The following is a 24,847-nucleotide window of genomic DNA, read 5'->3' on the forward strand; positions in this document are numbered from 1 at the left end:
ACATATGTATTTGAAGAGGTGTTAAAGGCAGGAAGATTTAAATTCAAATCTTATAATGCTAACAACAGTGTCTTCCTATGAAATGATATCTATCTTTGCAAAGAAAAAATATTTTTAACTTACTGAAGATATGAACTCAAGTTCTTATTTTAAGTAAGATTAGTGTTATAGTGAAAAGAGATATATTGGAATAAAAAATATGTTATGAAAAGTAAATAGAAAATCTCATCCTTCCAGCATATCCAAGTCTATGCTCCTTGTTTTTACATCCTTAGACTTATTTATTTATTTATTTATTGGTAATATGTCATTCTCTGCTTTATGTCTGGATCCCATACCTGAAAGCTCCTACTTTATTATAGAGTGGGATCCAATGTTATTTAGAAAAATAAATTAATCTGTGAACCTTTTGCTTTAAAAGTGTCTTTTCTTGTGGCTTAGTGACTAAGCCTCTGCCTGTGTTTCTGGCATCCCATATGGATGCCAGTTTGTGTCCCGGCTACTCTTCTTCTGATCCAGCTCTCTGCTATAGCCTGGGAAAGCTGCAGAAGATGGCCCAAGTGCTTGGACTTCTGTACCCACATGGGAGACCTGGAAGAAGCTCCTAGCTCCTAGCTTTGCATAGGCCCAGCTCCAGCCAGCCATTGCAGCCATTTGGTGAGTGAACCAGAAGATGTGAAGAATTTTCTCATTATCTCTCCTCTATGTCTGTAATTCTACCTCTCAAATAAAAAAAGTGCCTTTACTCAAGTAGGTAAGCAATAGAAATATATGATGATAAGAATACTATTTCCCTATGTAAGAAATATTGTATAATACTACATAATATTAAGTAATTATTTCATTGGTCACCATAGGTTATTAATTTCATCCCCAAATATATATTACTCCACTTTATTTTCAGACATTCAATGCCATTAATCTCAATCTAGATATTTTCGTATTTAACCAAGAGTTACCAAAATATCCTTCTATTTTCTCTGTTCCCACTTTTGTATATATAAAACCCACTCTCCACAGAGAAAATATTGAATGGGGAAAAGTTGGAAGTATTTCCACTGAGATCTGGCACCACACAGGGATGCCCACTCTCACCATTGCTATTCAATATAGTCCTGGAAGTTTTAGCCAGAGCCATTCGGCAAGAAAAAGAAATTAAAGGGATACAAATTGGGAATGAAGAAATCAAGCTATCTGTCTTTGCAGATAATATGATTCTTTATTTAGGCGATGCAAAGAACTCTACCTAGAGATTATTGGAACGCATAGAAGAGTTTGGCAAGTAGCAGGATATAAAATCAATGCACAAAAATCAACAAGCTTGGTATGCACAGACAATGCCACGACTGAGAACTTCTGAGATCAATCCCATTCACATAGCTACAAAAACAATCAAATACCTTGGAGTAAACTTAACCAAGGAGCTCAAAGATCTCTATGATGAGAACTACAAAACCTTAAAGAAAGAAATAGAAAAGGATACCAAAAAATGGAAAAATCTTCCATGCTCATGGATTGGAGGAATCAATATCATCAAAATGTCCATTCTCCCAAAAGCAATTTGCAGATTCAATGAGATACAAATCAAAATACCAAAGATATTCTCAGATCTGGAAAAACATGATGCTGAAATTCATACAGAGGCACAGGAGACCTCGAATAGCTAAAGCAATCTTGCACAACAAAAACAAAGCTGGAGGCATCACAATACCAGATTTCAGGACTTACTACAGGGCAGTTATAAACAAAAGAGCATGGTACTGGTACAGAAACAGATGGATAGACCAAAAGAACAGAATAGAAACACCATAAATCAATCCAAACATCTACAGCCAACTTATATTTGATTAAGGATCTAAAAACAATTTCTGGAGCAAGGACAGTCTACTCAACAAATGGTGCGGGAAAAACTAGATTTCCACATGAAGAAGTATGAAGCAAGACCCCTACCTTACATCTTACACATAAATCCAATAAACATGGATTAAAGATCTAAACCTATGACAATTATTAGAGAACATCGGAAAACCCTGCCAGATGTAGGCACAGGCAAAGATTTCTTGGAAAAGACCCCAGAGGCACAGGCAGTCAAAGCCAGACTCAGCAATTGGGATTACATCAACTTGAGAAGTTTCTGTACTGCAAGAAAAAAAAAAGTCAAGAAAGTGAAGAGGCAACTGATGGAATGGGATAAAATATTTGCAAATTATCCAATTGATAATTGATTAATAACCAGAAACTACAGAGATCAAGAAACTCCACCACAACAAAACCAACAACCCACTTAAGAGATGGGCCAAGGACCTCAATAGACATTTTTCAAAAGAGGAAATCCAAACAGCCAACAGACACATTAAAAAATGTTTAGGATCACTAGCCATCAGGGAAATGCAAATCAAAACACACTGAGGTTTCACCTCACCCCGGTTAGAATGACTTACCTACTTAAAAACAGATGCTGGTGAGGATGAGGGGAAAAAGGCACACTAATCCACTGTTGATGAGAATGCAAACTGGTTAAGCCACTATGGAAGTCAGTTTAGAGATTCCTCAGAAACCTGAAAATAGCCCTACCACATGACCCGGCCATCCCACTCCTTGGAATTTACCCAAAGGAAATGAAATTGGGAAATAAAAAAGCTGTCTGCACCTCAATGTTTATTGCAGCTCAATTCACAATAGCGAAGACAAGGAATCAACCTAAATGCCCATCAAGAGAAGACTGGATAAATAAATTATGGGATATGTACTCTATAGAATACTATACAGCCGTGAAAAAATGAAATCCAGTTATTTGCAACAAAATGGAGGAATCTGGAAAACACCATGCTGAGTGAAATAAGACTGTCCCAAAGGGACAAATATCACATGTTCTCCCTGCTCGGTGACAACTAACTGAGTGTCTAAAAGGAAACCTCTGGAAGTGAAATGGACACTATGAGAAACAATGCCCCGATTAGCCCTTGTCCTGACTGTCGAGGAGCAACTTACTATTTCATTCTTTTTTGTATTTTTTTGTTCTACTTAATATCATTTCTTAAACTTTTTAATTAACACACAATTATTCTTAGGTATTTAAATTTAATTGAAAAGTGATCCCTGTTAAATATAAGAATGGGAATAAGAGAGGGAGGAGATGTACAGTTTGTCACATGCTCATTCGGACTTACCCCTAATGGTAGAGCTAGAAACGTGCCAGGGAATTTCAAACCAATCCCATTAAGGTGGCATGTGCCAATGCCATATTACTAGTCAAAGTGATCAGTTTCAGTTCACAATTGATCATAAAGATAGGATTAAGTGTCAAAGGAATCACATAAACAAGACTAGTGTCTGCTAATACCACCTGATAGAATTAAAAAGGAGAGAACAATCCAACATGGGAAGCCAGATACACAGCAGATCATAGAATGGTAGATGCCCTAAGTAGCACTCTTGCCTCAGAATCAGCCCTTAAGGCATTCGGATCTGGCTAAAAAGCCCATGAGAGTTTCTCAGGCATGGAAAGCCAAGACACTGTGAACCTTAGAAATATTAACTTTTAGTGGTGAGTAATTTCTCCTCTGGGTGATCTGAACTCTAAAATGGTTTCATCAATATTTCCTTTTGTGCTAGTATCATGATTTTGTTGTGAGTTTCTGTTTCTTCTTCCTTTGTTATTTCTGGTTATTATTTTTAAAAATGATTTATTACTAGAATTGAGAGGGTCTTTATTACTGGTTCTATTTTTCCATCTTGGTTATTAATCTGTTTAGGTTACCTATGTCTTCATGATCAGTTTTGGTAGATTGTATGCATCCAGAAATCTAATAATTTCTTCTAGATATCCCTGGATCACATGTGTGCAAAAGTCACTGGCCACAGCCCCTACTCATTTCACAATGTAGCCTTTTCCCCTCCAGTTGTCAGGTGTACACTCACAAGGTGCTACCACTGCCATTGTTGAGAAATTGGTGTTGTGTCCCAGCCAGTTGCTGGGTGTGCGCACAAAACCTTCTGCTGCTGCTGCTTATGCCCCAGATGGCACCCACCCTCTCTCATCCAGTGCTGGTATCATTGTGAGGGGGATAGGGAAAGATAAACGTGCCCACTTTTTTTTTTTTTTACTGGATTATCACGTATCCTATCCTCCTTAAGGCTTCAATGCCAACTCATACTGAGTTCCCTCTCCGGCTATATCACCAGTAGTACAGGCTGCTGCAATATGATTTTATCTTACTCTCCAAAGCTAGTGCTTTCTCTGGCTCTTGACTGGTGGGTTCTTTTGTTTTGTCCATGATCAAGACTCTAAATCTGTGCCTTCCACAGCACCAGCTGCAAGTGTAAGTTATTGATTGCATGACATCACTGAATTTAATCCAGCAAGATTTCTTTTCACTAAATGTGGTTATGCATGCTTACAACGTGTTATAATAGGGCTACGAAAGAAAAGAAGATATCCACTGGACCCTGCCGAGGAACTGTTCAGATTTAAAAGCAAACACATTCATTTGACTTCTGCTCAAATGCTACTAAATGGAACACTCTTCCAGCCTCAGAGGGACTATGGTAGACCTTCAGAGATGTTACTCAGCCTAATAACTCTGTCTCTTCTCTGGTTCAAATCTTTCTCTTTTGGCCTACCTTCAAATACCTTTCACTGAAAATTTTCATTTCACCTCCAATAATTAATAGGCAAAGTGGACAAACTGGTCAAAACCACAATTAATAGCAGCTTCAAAATAGATCAAGGTAGGTCAGCTTCCATTTAGTAATATTTCCAGTAGCATTCTTAGGAGCTATCTCTCAGTGGTGATAGGGTGCTAGTTATATAGAAATTGAAACTAATTTATAAATTGTGTAAAATTGTGGCTAAAATAGCCCATGAGACATCCAAGAAGGATAGAGCCAAATTCTGAGAAGTGGATAGATTTGTGTTCAATAAAACACTTTGTAAATATCACACAGCCTTCAATCCCTTAGCTCACCTTGATGGCTGGTGAGTGGTTCTGAATAAAACTGGAAGTTCCATTAATCTGTTTCCTGATTTTATTGCTACACAAAGCTTAATTTAAAATGATAGCTGGTATGGTTGTAGGCACTACCACTAAATACATTGAGAGAATTTCTCAGGAGAGAGGAAATCATGATATGTTTACAGGAGGAGCTAACATTCAGTTTGCAGGCATCCTTGATGATGTAGGCTTGGGTACTCTGTTTTCTAATCTCTGTGCTTCTTTTGGAGGTCTCCAGATTACTATGGCCTGCCCGAGCAACTGAAAAATAGACACATCTTGAAATCAGCCCATTTCAACTTAAAAGCTGATCCTTAATCACCACAATGTCCTTAAGAAAGACTGTGACTGACTGGACTGAAATACCATTGAACTCCCTTTATTGTCTAAAATGTGAATTAGATTTTGATTGGGTTGGTTCATAGAGATTCCTGTTGAGGAATTCACTTTAGTTTTCTTGGATTTGTCCTCCCAATAGCCATCATAATAGTGTCCCCAATGTGTCACTTATCGCAAGTTTCTTACATGCTTATATATAGCCATTGTTTATACAGCAGATTATCTCATTGTGACAATATTAACACAAAAACCATGAAAAAGCATAAAGAGTCACCCAACTTATTTGATGCTAGGATTTTGAATCCCATACTAAGGATAATTAATTGCTTTATTATGACAGAAAGTAGCCTCAATGACACAGAGTCTTCCTCAATCTCTCAAAAATAAGAGAGTTAATTAAGGGGAAGAATGGTTAGATAAAATAAGTTTGACATAAAGTTGCCCTCAAATGTAGCATTTATAATCTAACTTAATACATAAACAAGTTGCCACTCAACTTGAGATCATAAGAAGTACCTAAGTCTCTACCAATCACAGCAGCCAAGGCTTGAGCCAATATCAGGCTACAGATGCTAAGACATTTTCCTACAAAGATGCTGAGGTGTCACTGTTTGTATTGTTCCTATATACAAATACTTCCTCTTTCTATATGTGCTATCAGTACATCATTGCTGGTTGGAACTTGGTGAATCTCTGTAGGTTTAGAGTGCTGCCCAATGCATGAATCATTACTTTATTCAAATAAATTCTGCTAAATTTAATTTGCTTTAAATTTTCTTTTAAATATATGTGTGTGAATGGAATATCATCAAGGAAATTCTGCAATTAAGGAAAATATCAATGAACCTGTATGCTAAGTGAAATGAACCAAGCGGTAAATATGGCATCATCTCACTTACATGTGGAATCTAACATAGTTTGATTCAGAGAAGCAGAGAGTAGAGTGGAGGTTGCAAGGGGTTAGAGGAGAAGGATATGGGAGAAAGTTGCTTAAGATATATAGTTTCAGTTTGCTAAAATACAAATGACCAAAAATTCAAACAGAGGAAATGTGTAAAAATGAAAGACAGTTAGTTTCCCATTTCCTGTAAGTTGGCATTTTTAACTTTTCTCCAATTAGGATATTTTCTCTGCATTATTCAGGACTGATAAGGGCAATGTCCTTTTACTTTCTTCCTAATAGAAACAGTGTTTTTCATTTCTAAAACAAAAGCGACTTGGAAACAGACATTTATCCTAGTAGTTAAGACTCATGCCTACCACACCAGAATACCTGGGTTTGATTCTCTGTCACAGTTTTGATCCAGCTCCCTGCTAATGTACACTCTGGGAAACAACAAATGATAGTTCAAATAATTGGGTCCCCGCCACCCAAGTGGGAGACCTGGATTGAGTTTCAGACTCCTGCCTTGGTATAGCCCAGCCTTGGCTGCTGTGGACATCTGGGGACTGAACAAGCAGATGGAGTCTCTCTTTTTGCATAGCTCTTACTCTCCTGCTCTAATGTTGCATGTGAATCTCTCCTACTCTTGTCTGCCTCCCAAATAAATAAATAAATAAATTTAATTATTCAAAATTGTGCTTATGCGTTTTCTCACATGCCTTTGAAAAAACAACCTAAGAAGTCTATAATATCTGTCTCTATAAGCAAATCCTGTTAATGTGACTTGCCATGAAAGATTGTTAAATGCTCCTCTCCAGATTTTCTTTCTGTCTATATCACTATAATAAAGATAAATAGGCTAGCACCACAAATAGACTAGCACCAAGAATTTTTTTTAAATTAAAAGCCTTCTAATTAGACTCTTCCATATGCTAAAATTGGTGCTTTGTTCAATGACAATACATTCTTAGCAGCTGAAATTTAATACCTAATTCATTAATGTTGTATTTTCTATATCACTATCTACTACTTTTGAACTCATTTTCATGTTAATAATATGGTAGAAAAAGGATTGATAGTGAACTTTGTGTTTCATAATTTGTCATGTGTGATGTTTGCAATGTCTTGTGAAATTGTTAACTATTGTTACTCTGTTCTTATTCATTTTACTTCTGTTCAGAGAAATGGTATACAGCAATACTTCAGACTAAAATAATATTTTCTATTACAAACTAAGATTAAAATGGCACCAAGTAAAATCTATTATTCTTAGTTCACTGATTGTTTCAAATAGTCCACACATTAGTAAATTAATTTATCAATAAATATTGTTTGCTCTTTCTAATTTCTTTAGTAATTTTTAAAGAATTTTTAACATTTTACTTCAATATCCAATATCTCTATTTTCTTCACTTTATTTAATTTTAGATTTGTATGTATGTATGCATTTACCTGAAAGGAAAAGTGACAGAGAGAGGGAGAAATTGAGACAGAGAGGGAGGTTTTTTCTTTCCATCTACTGGCTCACTCCCCAAGTGCTCACAACAGCTGAGAATGGCCAAGATTGAAGCCAGAAGCCCAGATCTCCATCTGACTTTGTTGTGGATGGGAAGAGCCCAACAGTTTGTGCATGATCAAGTCCACTCCTGTGTGTATCAACAGGGAGCTGCATTGGAAATGGAGTAGCTTGAGAATCAAACTGGTGCTCCAATATGAGATGTGGTATCCCAAGCACATCTTAAGCTGCTGAGCCCAATGCCCACCCTAATATCTTGTCTTGTTTTACAATCTGATTTTTAAACATTTTATTTATTATTTTGCATTCTTGTCATACTTAAAATTTCATCTTCTTTGGATTAGATATTATTCCTGATTCCATTCTTGATCTGATATTTTATCTGTTAAGTGGATATTAGGTCACTTTTTTCTTACTTTTTTGGTATTTTCCCTGACTTTGTGTAGACATCTTAAACTTTCTCAGGTTATCTAAGACAATTATATTCTTTTTTTTAAAGAGTTATTTATTTGAAAGAGTAATGCACAGAGAGAGGCAGAGAGGGAGAGAGACAAAGAGGGGGAGAGAGAGAGAGAGACAGAGAGAGAGAGAGACAGAGAGAGAGAGAGAGAGAGAGGAGAGGGGTCTTCCATCCGCTTCCATCCGATTGTTCATTCCCCAGATGGCCGCAATGGCCAGAGCTGCACCAATCCGAAGCCAGGAGCCAGGAGCTTCTTCTGGGTCTCCCACGTGGGTGCAGGGGCCCAAGGACCTGGGCCATCCTCCACTGTTTTCCCAGGTCATAGTAGAGAGCTGGATCAGAAGAGGAGCAGCTGGGATGCCGGCACTGCAGATTGGGGTTTTAACCCACTGAGACACAGTGCCGGCCCCAGACAGTTATTTTCCATCACAGTAAATCTGAAATGCATATACAACATTCCATTCCTTTTTCTCAAGCTTGCCATTCAGGAGCAAGGAAAAAAGTGAACTCAGATGGAATTTTTGGAGCTTTTTTAGCAGAAACAATCAAGGCTATGTGTTCAAAGGTCTGTGTAATTATCTGCTCAAAGTCCTTTGTACCAAGGTTTCAAGATAAAGATGGCAGTAATATTTACTTACAATTAAAAATTACTCAATACTTGGCTCAAATCCATCCTGAAGAGTCATCCTAATTTCTACTTTATAGTCCTACCGAAAATAGAGTTAAATTATTTATATCAATATAAGCATGTATAAATAATAACATTAAGGATTTTAAAGAAATTGAATCTTCAGTTCAGGAGCGGGGAATGTTTGCAGAAGCTTTAGCAAAACTTAACATGAGGGTAGGGTGGTGTGGTGCACGATGCACCTGCAACTCTAGCATCCCATTTCAGAGTGTCAATTTGTTTCCCAGCTGCTCCACTTCTGACCCAGTTCCCTGTTAATGCACCTGGAAAGGCAGCAGAGGCTCACTCAGGTGCTTGGGCCCCTGCCACCTGCCTGGGAGGCCTAGATGGAGTTATGGGCTCCTAGATTTTGGACTAGATTTGGACTAGTGGCCACTTGAGGAGTGAATCAGCAAAAGGAAGATCTCTCTCTCTCCCTCCCTCCCTCTCTCTCTTTCTTCTACATTCATTCTGTCTTTTTTTTTTTTTTTTTAAAGATTCATTTATTTGAAAGGTTGAGTTACAGAGAGAGAAAGAAGGAGACACAGAGAACTTGCACCCACTGGTTCACTCCCCAAATAGCTGCAATAGTTGCAGCTGAACTGATCCAAAGCCAGGAGCCAGGAGTTTCTTCTCTGTCTCCTCTCATGAGTATGTAGTAGCCCAACTTGGCCACCCCCCACTCTTTTTCCAGGAGCATTAGCAAGGAGCTGGATCAGAAGTGGAGCAGTGGAACTCGAACTGGCATCCATAAAGGATGCCAGCTTCACAGGCGGTGGTTTTACCCACTGCGCCACAACATATCTCGACCCTCTGACCTGATTGTTAGCTGCTGTTCTGTTTTTCAATTTTTTTTCCCAAAAAATGTGCATAAAAGATTACACCATCACAGTTTCTCAAGCCTGCCTCTCTTGGAGCTCTCCTTCTGGACTTGTAGCAGAAGGCTTTTGACTTACAGAAATCTTGTTTTGCTCACTACTTTGTCCGTGGAGAAATTTTTCTTTCATGTGAGACAAACAACCGAGGTTGTCTTTTTTCGCAGTGTTTTACCTGTAACACTCAGACATGTCACTTCTTAAATTATCTTAGTACATACAACCATTCTTGCTATTGTTGATAAAGACACTGTCCTTTCCATCACAAATATGCAAATGTTTGCAGAGGAAGAATGATCACACTGTCCATATCTCAGACCTTGTAAAATGACTCAATAATCTAGACTACCCAAATCCTGTGCCTGTTATCACGAACTAATTAGACACTATAGGATATATGTAGGAAATTTTTCTTGCATATTTTCCTACAGTATTGGGTTATTCACCATCTTGGTCTTTGAACAGTTCTGAAAACTTCAGTCATCAATGCTGCAAAATCTTGAATATATTGAATACCAATATGATACAACATTGGAAAATTCTGTTCCATGAAACCATTTCAGGAACAAAATTATTTACAGATATTATATACAATTAACTTTGAGCTAGGTATGTAATATGTATATGAAATATAAAGTAGTTTGTGTTTAGACTTGAGTCCCATCCCCAAAATATCCTATTACTTATATTCCATTATTCCAAAATCTGTCAAAATTTACAATCTGAACCACTACTAATCCCAGGCTTTTTGTATAAGGCATACTCAACATGTGGCAAAAATTAAGAAAAAGTACTAATTAAGAGCAAATATTCATATTGGAATCTAATTTTTACTACTTTAACCAATACAAGATTCTAATGTTTTAATGGTTTTAAAACTTAATTATGAGACTTAAGTTTTAATTTTCACATTTAATATATAATTGAGGAGATAGATGAAATTCAGGCACTTTCTGAAATTTTAAGCAATCTTACTCATTTCAAAATGGTGCATTTCAATTTTATATAACTATGTGAAGGGAAAGCTCAAATGTTTCTTTAAACATTATGTAGGTGAGAAAAATTAAATTGCTGCAATTTAGTTTCTGAGAGCTATGTATTATTGCTCTATGCCCATCAGGTTTCTGTAATTAGAATTATATCACTTTCTCTATATATTTCCTTATGTATACTATTAGAAATCCATGTTCAGGGCATGATTCTCAATCCATGTGTCAAACTATTATCATGCTATGATGTGTAACTAATGTACAGTTTTTAACATCTATTTATAAAATCTTGACTTTATTTGCCAATCTATGGCTAACTGCCAGAAATGCTTGCTAAAGCAAAAACTTGTACTTGTGCCTGTCCTTCCCTAAAACTTGAATAAACAACTTTTGTCTATCAGTTAAACTCTAGATGGATAGTTTGTCAGCAAAGACTGTGTTAAGTCTTCTTCACAATTACCTTCTTCTCTAATATCTGCCCTCAATATATTTCGTGATACATATCAATGAATTGTTTTCCAAATTTCCATGATTTTTTTGTGCTTCTATGCATTATGACATACTTCCTTTCACAATAGTCTGTCAAAATCTTACCATAGTTTTCAATTCACTTCCTAAGTCACTTGATTTACTAAAGTTTTCCTAGTTTTCTGTAAAAAGTAATTATGCTTGTTTTCTGGAATCCTGAATGCTTTTCACTAATCATATGGCACCCATCAAAATTTTACCTATAGGTAATACGAAGGTATTAAAAGTAAATTAGCTGGGCCAGCACTGTGGCACAGCGCGTTAATGCCCTGGCCTGAAGTGCTGGCATCTCATATGGGCGCCGGTTTGAGTCCTGGCTGCTCCTCTTGCAGCCCAGCTCTGGGCTGTAGCCTGGGAAAGCAGTAGAAGATGGCCCAGGTCCTTGGGTCCCTGCGCCCACGTGGGAGACCTGGAAGAAGCTCCTGGCTCCTGGCTTTGGATCGGTGCAGCTCTGGCCGTTGCGGCCATCTGGGGAGTGAACGAGCGGATGGAAGATCTCTATCTCTGTCTCTACCTCTCTCTGTAACTGTCTTTCAAATAAATAAATTAAAAATCTTAAAAAAATAAAAAAAATTAAAAGTAAATTAGCAAGTAGATCACAAAGGTAAGTATGTGAAATATGTGTTCTCCCAAACCACCGGATACCTTGGACTTCATGTGGAATCAATGTGATGGATGTGTTTCTGTATGTGAAACATTAACTAAGATTTTTTTAAATTGTCGTTTCCCTTATTACCTATATAGATAATGAAAGCACTTTCTATTTGATTTCCTCAATAAACATGAAAATAACATGACCTTTTCCCTTTCAAATTTAATTTTTAATTTCTGCTGTTTTTAAATTGCCACTCCAACTCTTTTGTGCTCTAAAACTCGTCCTCTGCCGGGCCGTGTGAGCAGCTGCACCATGGTGTCCGTGAAGTGGGCTTCCTCAGTCCTGCTGCTGCAACTCTGCTGTGCTGGCTGTGGCTTCTGTGGGAAGGTGCTGGTGTGGCCTTGTGACATGAGCCACTGGCTTAACATCAAGGTCATTCTAGAGGCACTCGCAGAGCGGGGCCATGAGGTAACAGTGCTCACTCATCCACATACTCTTCTCATTGATCACTGGAACCCCTCTGCCCTGAAGTTCGAGATGGTCGATGTGCCATTTGACAAAGAGAATGCTGAGAAGAAAAATGCAGAATTTCAGAACCTGGCTCTTAATGTCTCACCACTGCTGTCACCCTGGAAATCAGTAATAAAACTGAGTGACTTCTTTAGCGGACTGAATGACGATTTTAAACTTTTCTGTGAGAGTGTCATCTACAACCAGACACTCATGAAGAAGCTGCAGGAAACCAACTATGATGTAATGCTTATCGACCCTGTGACACCCTGTGGGGAGCTGGTGGCTGAGCTGCTTGCAGTTCCCTTTGTAATCACCCTTAGGGTTTCCATAGGAGGCAATATGGAGAGGAACTGTGGGAAACTTCCATCTCCACCTTCGTATGTCCCTGTGACTATGGTGGGACTAACAGACAAGATGACTTTTCTGGAAAGAGTGAAAAATGCAATGCTTTTGGTTGTCTTTAACTTCTGGATTCAAGACGGTGACTTTCACTTTTGGAGACAGTTTTATAGTGAAGCATTAGGTAAGAGACTCTTCATTTTAAATTAGCAATGACAAGATATGTGGAAAGATTTCATTTCCTATACAGATTATCATCTATGAATTTTCAAATTATAGAAAATCATGGTTTCCTTGCTAAAGATAAAGCTAAATTTTATTTTTGTAAACTATGATAGGCCTTAACAAAGAGATTTTGGCATTTTCATGAAATTATTTGAAAGTGCAGCGTATATATATATATATATAAAATAAACATATAAAAATATATAAATATATATTTATAAATATATAAATTATAAATAATATATTTATATATACTATATAAATATATATATTATAAATAAATATATATTTAACAGGTAGAGTTATAGACAGTGAGACAGACAGAGAGCCCAGATGGGATGCCGGCACTGCAGGCTGTGAGTTTACCTATTACGCCACAGCGTCAGCCCATGTAATTTTTTTTTTTTTTTTTTTACAGGCAGAGTTAGAGAGAAACAGAGAGAAAGGTCTTCTTTCTGTTGGTGCACCGCCCCAAATGGCTGCTACGGCTGGCGTGCTGCACCAATCCAAAGCCAGGAGCCAGGTGCTTCTCCTGGTCTCCCATGGGTTGTGGGGCCCAAGCTCTTGGGCCATCCTCCACTGCCTTCCTGGGCCACAGCAGACAGCTGGACTGGAAGAGGAGCAAGCAGGACTAGAACCGGTGCCCACATGGAATGCTGGCGCTGCAGGCGGAGGATTAGCCAAGTGAGCCATGGCATCCGCCCCGTACATCATATATTTTTGAGAATCACTAATAATCATTTTTAAAGTTATACTATTTATATGACAGTAATAGGTATTCACTATTCTTCTATCATATATTTTTTAAGAATCTTTACAATGTCTGTTGTATATAGTTTTGGTCATCATTCTAGTTTTGGTCATCATTCTTATACTGAAACATGTCCTGGAAGCTTTAACTTCTTGGATAATGAACACATTAAATCTGAGAAATTAATCAGAAAACTATTTAGGAATTGTGTCTTGTATAAATTAAAAAAAATTCTTTAGAACTTTTGTCTGTGGCATAAAATCGAATGGATTTTTCTTTCACCATTATAACCATAATTTGACTTATTTTTAATCCCTTGCCTTGTCTTCCAGAATATGGTGTTGTGTTGTTGCAATTTTCATGCATTCAGTTATGATCCACAAGTCAATGAGTTAGGCTACCTCTTAAACTTTATTCAAGAAGTGCAGCGGGCCAGTGCTGCGGCTCACTTGACTAATCCTCTGCCTGCAGCGCCGGCACCCCGGGTTCTAGTCCCGGTTGGGTTGCCGGATCCTGTCCCGTTTGCTCCTCTTCCAGTCCAGCTCTCTGCTGTGGCCCGGGAAGGCAGTGGAGGATGGCCCAAGTGCTTGGGCCCTGCACCTGCATGGGAGACCAGGAGGAGGCACCTGGCTCCTGGCTTTGGATCGGTGCAGCGCGCCAGCCATAGCAGTCATTTGGGGGGTGAACCAATGGAAAAGGAAGACCTTTCTCTCTGTCTCTCTCTCTCACTGTCTAAATCTGCCTGTCAAAAAAGAAAAAGAAAAGAAGTGCAGAGTCATGGACAGAGACACACAAGATCATATGTGATCCTAAAAATAGTAATTCAATTCACTGATTCATAGTATGTACACTGCTTCACAGAACAAAATTCATAGGAATTCACTTCAACAATTCCTGTTGATAGATATGATATGAATTCACATGCACTGGTTTTCTCTTATTGATTGACTGAATAATCAGTAAGCACTGTCTAGGTGAATGAAGCACTCTAGGCTTCATGCAGGGTACAGGACAGTAAAACAAGATTCCTGACCCCAAGTGTACTGCCAGAGGTCTTTTTTCCATTCAATTTTGTTTATAGCAGTTGCCTTTATTCCCACTAAGCTAGGGACTCTTTGCTTTTTATTTGTTAAACTTCTTACTCAGTGAAGTATTAAGCCTTTTTTTCTGTAAGGTAAATTTAAAATATGTTCTCTCAAATACTTAAAAAAAAAAAAAAGAAAGAAAGAGAGGCAGAAGAGGGGATGTGGGGAGGGAGAGAGGGGGAAGAGAGAGAAAAAGGGCATTCATGAAGTTCTTAGAATTATATCTAAAAGCACGTTAAATCTATTAAAACTAATTAAAACAAAAATTAAACAAAACTAAATCAAAATGGTTAAGATAGCCATTTTTGTGTATTTTATCACAATTAATAGTCATTAAATTAAAAATAAATAACATGCAAATAACTAAAAAACCAGAACTATAAATAGGTAACTGAAATAGTTTTGCAAAATAGGATTATGTTTGAAGTCCCATTGAAAAATTCAAACTGAGAACAGAGCAGAAGTGTTATAAAAGAATAAGAGGGGGCACGGCTTGTCTCTTCACAACCAAAGTTTGTTCTAACTAATCATTCAGGCAACTCCCAAGAAATCTTTACTTATCTCCCCACTTGGACAGATTGCAATAATTGAATTGTTTGATAATGACATTTATTTGGTGTCTAAAACTTAATAACTTAGTAACTATCATGGAATTTATAAAATTACTTACTGTAGATATGAATCAATTGTAATTAGATAATATAACTCAAAGAAAAGAAACAATAGTCAGTTTCTATCAAGTATTTTCCCCATAACTCTTCATGTATAACATTTCAAGTAAGACATATTACTCTGTATATTCTTCTACTTAAAGTATAATGCCATAGATTGGCAATCTGGGCAGCATAAGACATAGAAAACAAAGAATCTAGACAAAGTGAATATGTTTGCATAAGAAGTTTAAAGATGGTTCTCATCCGTCATCTGGTGACTTTTAAATGACTATCTTCAATAAAGACTCCTTATGATCATTGTAAAGATCTGTAAAGATCTGGGGCTTGATGAATTTGGATATAACTTAAAAATGAAAACATGATGACTCTGAAAATGGACTTTCTTTTTTTGACAGGTAGAGTTACACAGTGAGAGAGAGAGACAGAGAGAAAGGTATTCCCTCTGCTGGTTCACCACCTAAATGGCCGCTATGGCTGGCGCGCTGTGCCTATCTGAAGCCAGGAGCCAGGTGCTTCTTTCTGGTCTCTCATGAGGGTGCAGGGCCCAAGCACTTGGGCCACCCTCCACTGCCTTCCCGGGCCACAGCAGAGAGCTAGACTGGAAGAGGAGCAACTGGGACAGGATCCGGCAACCCAACCGGGACTAGAACCCGGGGTGCCGGCGCTGTAGGTGGAGGATTAGCCTAGTGAGCCATGGCACCAGGCTGAAAATGGACTTTCAAACATGGGTGTACATAACCACCATTTTCCTTAGAATTCTAAAATAAAATGAACTCTTCCACATTCTATTAGTTGCAAAACATGATTTTTAGATAGAAATTATAGATTTAGTTTTTTAAAATTACTCATCCTTTTGCTTAAAATCCTAAGATTAACACATTTAAAATGTGTCCTTTTCTAAAATTTTATTGTTTGAAGGTTATAATAAAGTAGGTGTCTCATAGTTAAGTATGTACATGTGTGCTACATACCCAAAAGAGGATTCATCATGGGTATACATCAGTTGGGATTATCTTACCAATAAAATAGTGGCCCATTAATTGGAGAGATGGAATATCATATAGGAGGTCACGTGGACTGATATTGGTGGGATTCTTCAATGATATGTCTCAGACTACAGACTACAAACACTTGAAATGTGATTGGTGATGATAATGTCTGAGAAATCAATCATCTGCAATTCACTCATACAGGAAAAATGATTAATGAATTCATTTATCATTAATTTTTAAACATTTAAAATTATTTAGTTTTACTTTATTTGAAAGAGAGAGAGAGAGAGAGAGAGAGAGAGAGAGAGAGAGAGAGAGAAACTTCCATGCACTCATTCACTTCCCAAATGCCAAAGCATCCAGGGTTGGGTCAGTCCCAAGCCAGGAACCAAGGATTCCATCCTGGTCTCCCAAGAATGCAAATATTTTAGCCATCATCTGCTTCCTCCCAGGGTGCACATTAGCAGGAAAATGGATTGGAATAGGAGGACATAACCTTCCTTTCCCTCAGTACCTTACCAAGGAATGAGTGGTCTAATTTTTCCTTTTAAATTATTGTGTCAATTCCCTCCACTGAACAGTTATGTGTTTCTTCCAGGAAGACCCACCACATTATGTGAAACTCTGGCAAAAGCTGAAATTTGGTTAATCCGAACATATTGGGATTTTGAATTTCCTCGTCCATACTTACCTAATATTGAATTTGTTGGAGGGCTGCATTGCAAACCTGCCAAACCTTTGCCTAAGGTAGCATTATCACTTAAAGGGCTTTTGGGTGATTTATGATATGATACTTGATTTTCCATGAAGTAAGTGCATCCCTATTAACACAGATGATATGATGAACAACCTCAGTTTTCACTCCATATTCATTTTCTATGTCTCAAGGGACCTATGGTTGCTAAAAAAAAGTATTTTAGGTGTTGCTTTGATGAACTTGGAGTGTATGAAGTGATCAAGGTAAATTTTAATGTATTGATGTTACTGATGTGTTGCTAATGTATTGGAGTTACAGAAAATTAGGGCTATGAGGATCACTAAGGAGACTGCTCTATTCTTTTCCACAGGCATATTTGGGTTAGGAACAGGACATTTATCATGATGGTAGCAAGATAACACGCTTCTCCAGACTTTGTGGTGCATTTTCTAGGAAGGAGGGAGGGGAAATGTTGACAGAAAGTTATTCAGGACCCCTTGATTTCCATTTTGAGTGCTTAATTTGTGTGGTAGGTTATGTTGAAATAGAACATATATAGAGGTAAAATATGTTTGAAATTAATATTATGCATGCTATCTTATGACCATGCAAGAGAAGAGTCCAAGGAAATTTCAGGTGAAGTTCTCTAGAAATCACTTGGATAATGTGTGGTCTCAATCTCATGCTACAGCAATACAAAGCGTGAAAGTTGTCAGCATGGAGTAGAGTTCATGGACATGGGAGATCCAAAGGTTAAATCAATTCTTTCTCAGCCTAGTGGCAGGATTCTTTTGAAATGAAAAACAAGACTAGAGTTATTCACAAGTCTTCAGAAAAAGAATGTGAGCTGCTATGGATATCAGAAGAAACTGTATTGAGAAGCAAAATGAATATAGAAAATTTCTCCATTTTTTTATTTTGAACTTGAGATCTTTGTCCCCCACATTGGCTATAAACTCTAGCTCTTACCTGAGTGGACTCAAGGATATTTAATTGTAGATGGTTACAATGTGTGTTTCACAGGATACTTTTAGTCCTGGTGCATGGCCTAATGCATGATTGTGCAACAGTGACCATCTGTGTGTCCCCATATAAACTTCTTTAAAGTAGCAGATGCCTCTGTGGCTGTTTTCTGCCCAATATCCCTTTCCTTCCTACCAGGAGAGCCACTCCAAAGCAAACTGACCAGGACAAAGTTTAGGGCATATTAACTGGTCAAGTGAAAAACAAGGAGCCAACTCAACAAAGCCCATGAAATAACAGAAGCAGTTTATGAACTGCAGTTTACAGAGAAAAGCAGTCAGTGTGTCCTGAGGAGTCACAGGGAAGTGGTGATCTTACCACAGCAAGCAAGTTTGAAGAGCTGATGTGGCACAGAATATAGACGAGGGGATCTGCAAAACAAAACATTTATTAGGAAGCTGGGCATTACTTTTGTAGGTTTGCAGTGGATGATTGTGATTGTTGGATTCAAGAGCAGGCAGCATGAGTTCTGTTGAGTCACTCCGTGAGTGAGAAGTGGTCACTGCAGCACAACACCACAGTTCCTACGGAATGTGAGGGCAGAACAGTTAACCAAGTCTGTTGATTTGGCTGTAATATGGAATTGGGTGTTCAGGGGGTCAGTGATATAAAGCAGGTATCAAAATTAAACATGTTGAGGAACTAGAAGGAGGCAGAGAATTTGAAACTGTGTCAGTGTTGATAAAACACTGATTCTTGTGTGAAGCATAGAACAGATGCCACAACAACTCATCACATTAATTATTAGTAAGAATGTTGTGTTCAAATATCAACAGAGAGTAAGGAGAAACCCTAATTTCTTATGTTGTGGGAATAAGAGCAAAACACATTAAGGAATATTGCAAGCTCAATGGAATTTTTGGGAGAGTGATAGATTTCTTTCCATAGTAAGACAAGTATTGATAATAAAGTTCCATTTTTGGCTTAAGAATATCTTATTTCATACCAAAAAAGTCATAGTTACAAACAAACCCCAATTAAAAGATGACATCATTAGCTATTCTGTAACTAGAGATCCAGAAAGACAAATAAGTCAGGCCGTTGCTTCGGCTCACTAGGCTAATCCTCCGCCTGCAGCGCCGGCAGCCCAGGTTCTAGCCCTGGTTGGGGTGCCAGATTCTGTCCCGCTTGCTCCTCTTCCAATCCAGCTCTCTGCTGTGGCCCGGGAAGGCAGTGGAGGATGGCCCAAGTGCTTGGGCCCTGCACCTGCATGGGAAACCAGGAGGAGGCACCTGGATTCTTGCTTTGGATCAGTGCAGCACTGGCCGTGGCGGCCATTTGGGGAGTGAACCAGCAGAGGGAAGACCTTTCTCTCTGTCTCTCTCTCTCACTAACTCTGCCTGTCAAAAAAAAAAAAAAAAAAAAAAAAAAAAAAAAAAAAAAAAAGAAAGACAAGTAAATCACAATTCCCATGCATCTCTAGTTAATCTGTGGTGATTATTTTACCCTCTCATGTTCATTTTTATGCAAACACACACATGCACACATGCATCCATGAGAAAATATAAAAACTTTAAAATACAGAAAATATTAAATTTAAATAAAACAGCACAGAGATGTTGATTATATTTAAATTACTTTGTTAATCATTTAGAAGCCTTATTCAGACACACACAGTTTTATCTGCTTTTTTAAGATAATTTTGCTCAGTTTTCAAAACACTTGCTTTTCAAAACTTGGTTTCTATTAAACATGGAGAAGCTATATTCTTATGTGATATTTCTGTGTGATCATTTTGTAACATGGCTATTCTAGTAATAAAAATGTACGGGAGAGGTTTGACATACACATCTGAGATGGCTGTGCATGTCAGAATATAGATTAAGTCTAAATATACCAATCTTGATGATGATAGTGTAAATGAATTCGGTATTATTCTCTGTGCTATTGCACTTTTGTGATACACAGAATATTTTTCTTTACAGGAAATGGAAGAGTTTGTCCAGAGCTCAGGTGAAGATGGCATCGTGGTGTTTTCTCTGGGTTCTGTAATTGATAATTTACCTGAAGAAAAGGGTGACCTCATTGCTTCTGCCCTGGCTCAGATTCCACAGAAGGTCAGCAAAGCCCTGCATCCAAGTGTGCCTTTCCATCTGAAAGCTGAGTCTCATTTTCCTATTAGCATGAAAGATATCAGTATCGAGTAAAAATCTGTGAAATACTGTCACAACAGTTTTAGGCACAATTGTTTACTTGCTTACTGAGCCTTGCCTTTACTATGGAAACAACTCTCTTCACTGTCATTTGTTTGTAATAAAATAAAAATAAATATGTTGAACCCACTGAACATTTTAGAATTTGAAATATTAAGGCCTGTTCTGATTACCTAAAAAAATTCTGAAGCATTTTAGCTTCTAAGGACAAGGAAAAGAGGAAACTGATATGATAAATTGAGAGGGCTATGATTCTGCAGAATATCTCCATACCTCCACATATATGGTGGTCATATAAGTAGATTGTTAGATTTTTGCAGTTTTTCTTATTAATTAATTTTTTCTAAAGGGAAAAGCAACTATATTTTATATTACAGCCTACCAATTTTTAGGTTATAAGATATTCTGTGATTCTTCCTATTCAAATGAAAGATTTTTTCTAAAGACTTCCACAAAGCAAAAAATATTTAATGTAGCAGAAGTACAAAACTAAACAACATGCCCCATTGTAAAGTGAATATGAGTAACCTTCTGGGCACCCTCCTTACCTCCCTTTCCTGTTTGTTTTTCATAAAAAAAACTAAAGAAAAGAGAAAAAGAAACAAGATCAGAAGAGAAAAGAGTAGACAGCAAATCATCCAAAAAGCACACAGGAAAGCTAGAATAAATTATACCTGTGAGAAAGATATATGGGAAGATAGAGCTATCATGGCCCAGTGATTCAAATTTACACAGAAGCCATGCATCCATGTAATTCGTATATGCAGACTAATTAGAAAATAATGCTTGCTTTTCCAATTCTTTATTATTAATCTCATTCCTGGATACTTCAATTATTAATAAATCATTGGTAACAATACTTTTTTATTTTTTAAAAGATTTATTTATTTTATTTGAAAGTCAGTTACACAGAGAGAGGAGAGGTAGAGAGAGAGAGAAAGAGGTCTTTTATCCGCTGGTTTGCTCCCCAGTTGGCCACAATGGCCAGAGCTGTGCCGTTCCAAAGCCAGAAGCCAAGAGCCTCTTCCAGATCTCCCACTTGGGTGCATGGGCCCACGCACTTGAACCATCTTCTACTGCTTTCCCAGGCCACAGCAGAGAACTGGATTGGAATTGGAGCAGCCAGGTGAACCAGCACCCATATGGGATGCTGGCACTTCAGGCCAGAGCGTTAACCCACTGCCCCACAGTGCGGGCCCCAACAATACATTTGAAAGAAACTATACAACAACCTTTTAAGAAGATGAGTATATGGGTTGGCATTCGGCACAGCGGCAAATATACTACTTGAGACTGTGACATCCCATAGAGAAGAGCTTGGATTCTCTTCCCAGCTCTGCTTGTGATTTCAGGTTCCTGTTAATACAAGGTGCATGCAACAGATGATGGCTAAAGTACATGGGGCCCTGCCATCTATATGGGGGACCAGATTGAATTCCTGGCTTATGGCTTCAGGCTGCTCCAACCCAGGCTATTTTATGCATTTGGAGAATGAACCAGTAAATAAAAGATCTCTCAATTTCTCTCTCTCTCTCTCTCCCCTCCCCAGCTACTTTTCAAATAGAAGGAATATAAATATAAATGATTTAAAATGAAAATTGTAAACAATACTACTGTTTTTTACACATTACACTGTGCTCGAAAATACTCCTCTTTCAACTGAAAGGAATATTCACAGAGTGGAATATTTATCTTATAACAATTTCTACAGCCTTAAAATGCTATTCTTTAATTGTTACTGGTGAATTTCAGGTTTTATGGAAATTCAAAGGCAAGAAACCAGCTACATTAGGTGCAAATACTCAAGTCTATGATTGGATACCCCAGAATGATCTTCTTGGTAAGACTATGGGAAAGTAAAAGTATGCAACTGGACGAGGGACACAGTGAATAAAATTCAACGAACAGTTAACAATTGTAGACGTTTCTCAAAGTATCTCAAATTTTGACGTATATATAATTAAAGAACTGATCAGTATTTTCCTAAATTAATGCATTGTAATGTTTACATTCAGAGTTTTGAGCAATGCCAAAACTGCTATTAAAAAAGATGCCATTTTCTGTGGTAGAAATGCCCCAGATAATCACCTTCTATAGGATACATTGCCTTCTTCATCGAGTTATCCTATAGTAATTTTCCCTTCTGCTTTTCTAAAATACTTTTACAAGTGATAATGCAATCTTCACTCAGTTTTGCTCTGCTCCCCAAACTAGGTCATCCCAAAACCAAAGCTTTCATCACACATGGTGGAATTAATGGAATCTATGAAGCAATTTACCATGGTGTCCCCATGGTAGGCGTTCCCTTGTTTGGCGATCAGCCTGACAACATTGCTCACATGAGAGCCAAAGGAGCGGCTGTAGAGTTGAGCCTGCACACAATGACAAGTGCAGACTTGCTCAGTGCCTTAAAGACAGTGATCAACGACCCTTCGTAAGTACTGCTGATTTGAAAGGTTCTAATATTGACTATGATATTAGTTGCACCAGGAAGCATTCAAGACCAGGGTTATGGGATTTTTTATGCAGCATTTTCCCACAATACTGAATAATTCACAGTCTTGGGCTTGAAATCATCTCGAAAACTGTAGCTCATTCAGTGATTAATGTTACTTTATGAAAAAAAGCGCAAATTGACAATGAGCTTCCTACATTTGTGCCTCTTTATTCGTTTCCTTGATTGTAAGAGGAGAAAACTAGGCATACAAGGGATCCTCAAAAAGTTTGTGAAAAAATGAATAGCCTATAAAAATAAGTGCAGATTTCAAAGCTTTTTATGAATGACAATAAAACTGTATTTGGTTCAATTTTTCCACAGATCATTTGAAGTACCCTTATGTGCTGCTTTGTCAGTCTCCTCACCATATATGTAAATGATATACAGTCAACAAAGTTCATGTAGCTCCAAGAATTTATCTTTACTTTCATAAGCTTTTGGCTTTAAAGCAGATTTCATGTACCTATATTTAATTAAAACAAAGATAAGAACGCTCTACTTTCTGTCTCTGTTCTCACTTCCAGCTACAAAGAGAACGCCATGAAGTTATCGAGGATTCACCACGATCAGCCCATGAAGCCCCTGGACCGGGCAGTCTTCTGGGTCGAGTTTGTCATGCGCCACAAGGGAGCCAAGCACCTTCGGCCAGCAGTCCATGACCTCAGCTGGTTCCAGGCCCACTCTTTGGATGTGATCGGGTTCCTGCTGGCTTGTGTGGCAGCTGTTATAATCTTTGTCACAAAATGCTTGTTGTTTTGCTGCCAACAGTTTGGAAAGACAGGAAAGAAGAAAAAGAAGGAATAGGTCCCTTCAAGTTTAGGCAAAGTGCTGAATAGGACAAACTTGTTCATTCCAGGGTTCAGGGAGAACACATCTGCTACCTGTTTTCCTATTCCCCATTCCTCAATCTTTCCCTAGAATTTAACGAATCATTAAGCACTGAGTGTGTCTCGTTTTCATCTCTCCTTCCCAGTTATTTTTCCCTCCTGTTTTCACTTTACTGACAACAGAGATACTAACAACTGAAGCGAGACATAACAATGCTTTTCTTTCACATCAAGTCCTTCTCACCACCATCAATTTAACAATTTTATCGCCATATCCCTGTATTATATATAAAACTAGTAACCATGCTGATATTCTCTTGGCAGTCCATCCAAGTTGCTGCAATTAGTAGGATTTTGTTATTTTTACAGATGAATAAGATTACTATATATGTGTATATATAAAATCATATTTTCTTAACCTATTTATATTTTGTTGGGCACCTTAGTGAGTCCATATTTTGACCATTGTTAATTGTGATGCAATACATAAAAGAGAACAATTTTAAATTAATATAAAATTATGCACTTTCAGCATCCAGAGGAACAAAAAGAAATCAAACCCCAAATTATTAGAAGGAACCAGTAATAAAGACTAAAAAAAAGTTTATAATATAAACAAAGACAAAAATCAGTGAAATGAAGAGTTGGTTTTGTGAGAAGATGAGCAAACACAAAAACATGAGGTAAAATAAAAAAGGAAAAATATTATGTGAACAGATAAAGTTAGAGGTAAAATAGTGGCATTGCAATTAGCACAGAAATACAGAGCATCATAAGAAACTGATATGAACAATTATACACAAAGAAATTGGACAACTTCAAAACAATTGACAAGTCCCTGGGCACAGATAATATACCTAAATCAAGTCAAGGAAAAATAGAAACATCCAAACGGACCAATAATGACCAATGAGGTTGAAGCAGCAAGTGCAGATCTTCAAACAAAAAAGATCCAGAACTGATGGCTTAATCTCTGAAATCACTTAAAGGAGAACCAATTCTAATTATTCTTAAGTTATACCAACAAAATCAAAAAGAATAGACATTTGACAAATATAATCAGAAGGGCACTATTACTCAGATACCAAAGCCAGACAAAAACAGAGCAAAAGTAAAGTAAGGACCAATAATCCTGACAAAATTTGTTTTTATATTCAAATAGCTATTTCAATGTTACATCAATTCTTTATAGATTTAGTAGGTAGCCAATTAGTGCAACAGTTTT

The 24,847-nt window shown here is 37.6% G+C and overlaps 1 protein-coding gene across 1 annotated transcript; it reads left to right on the top strand.

The window, feature by feature from the left end:
- The first annotated feature begins 12,109 nt into the window (after positions 1-12,109).
- LOC100359229 (UDP-glucuronosyltransferase 2A3) lies at positions 12,110-24,288 on the top strand. The gene is made up of 6 exons (XM_002717125.6): positions 12,110-12,882; positions 17,024-17,172; positions 20,071-20,202; positions 22,051-22,138; positions 22,513-22,732; positions 23,320-24,288. Exons 1-6 carry the CDS (start codon positions 12,159-12,161, stop codon positions 23,597-23,599), a joined length of 1,593 nt encoding a protein of 530 aa, XP_002717171.1. The 5' UTR covers positions 12,110-12,158; the 3' UTR covers positions 23,600-24,288.
- The last annotated feature ends 559 nt before the right edge of the window (positions 24,289-24,847 follow it).

This window comes from Oryctolagus cuniculus, chromosome 8 (genome assembly GCF_051225735.1).
Source record: "Oryctolagus cuniculus isolate XC-2025 breed Fujian yellow rabbit chromosome 8, ASM5122573v1, whole genome shotgun sequence".
In the NCBI taxonomy this organism is placed as follows: Eukaryota; Metazoa; Chordata; class Mammalia; order Lagomorpha; family Leporidae; genus Oryctolagus; species Oryctolagus cuniculus.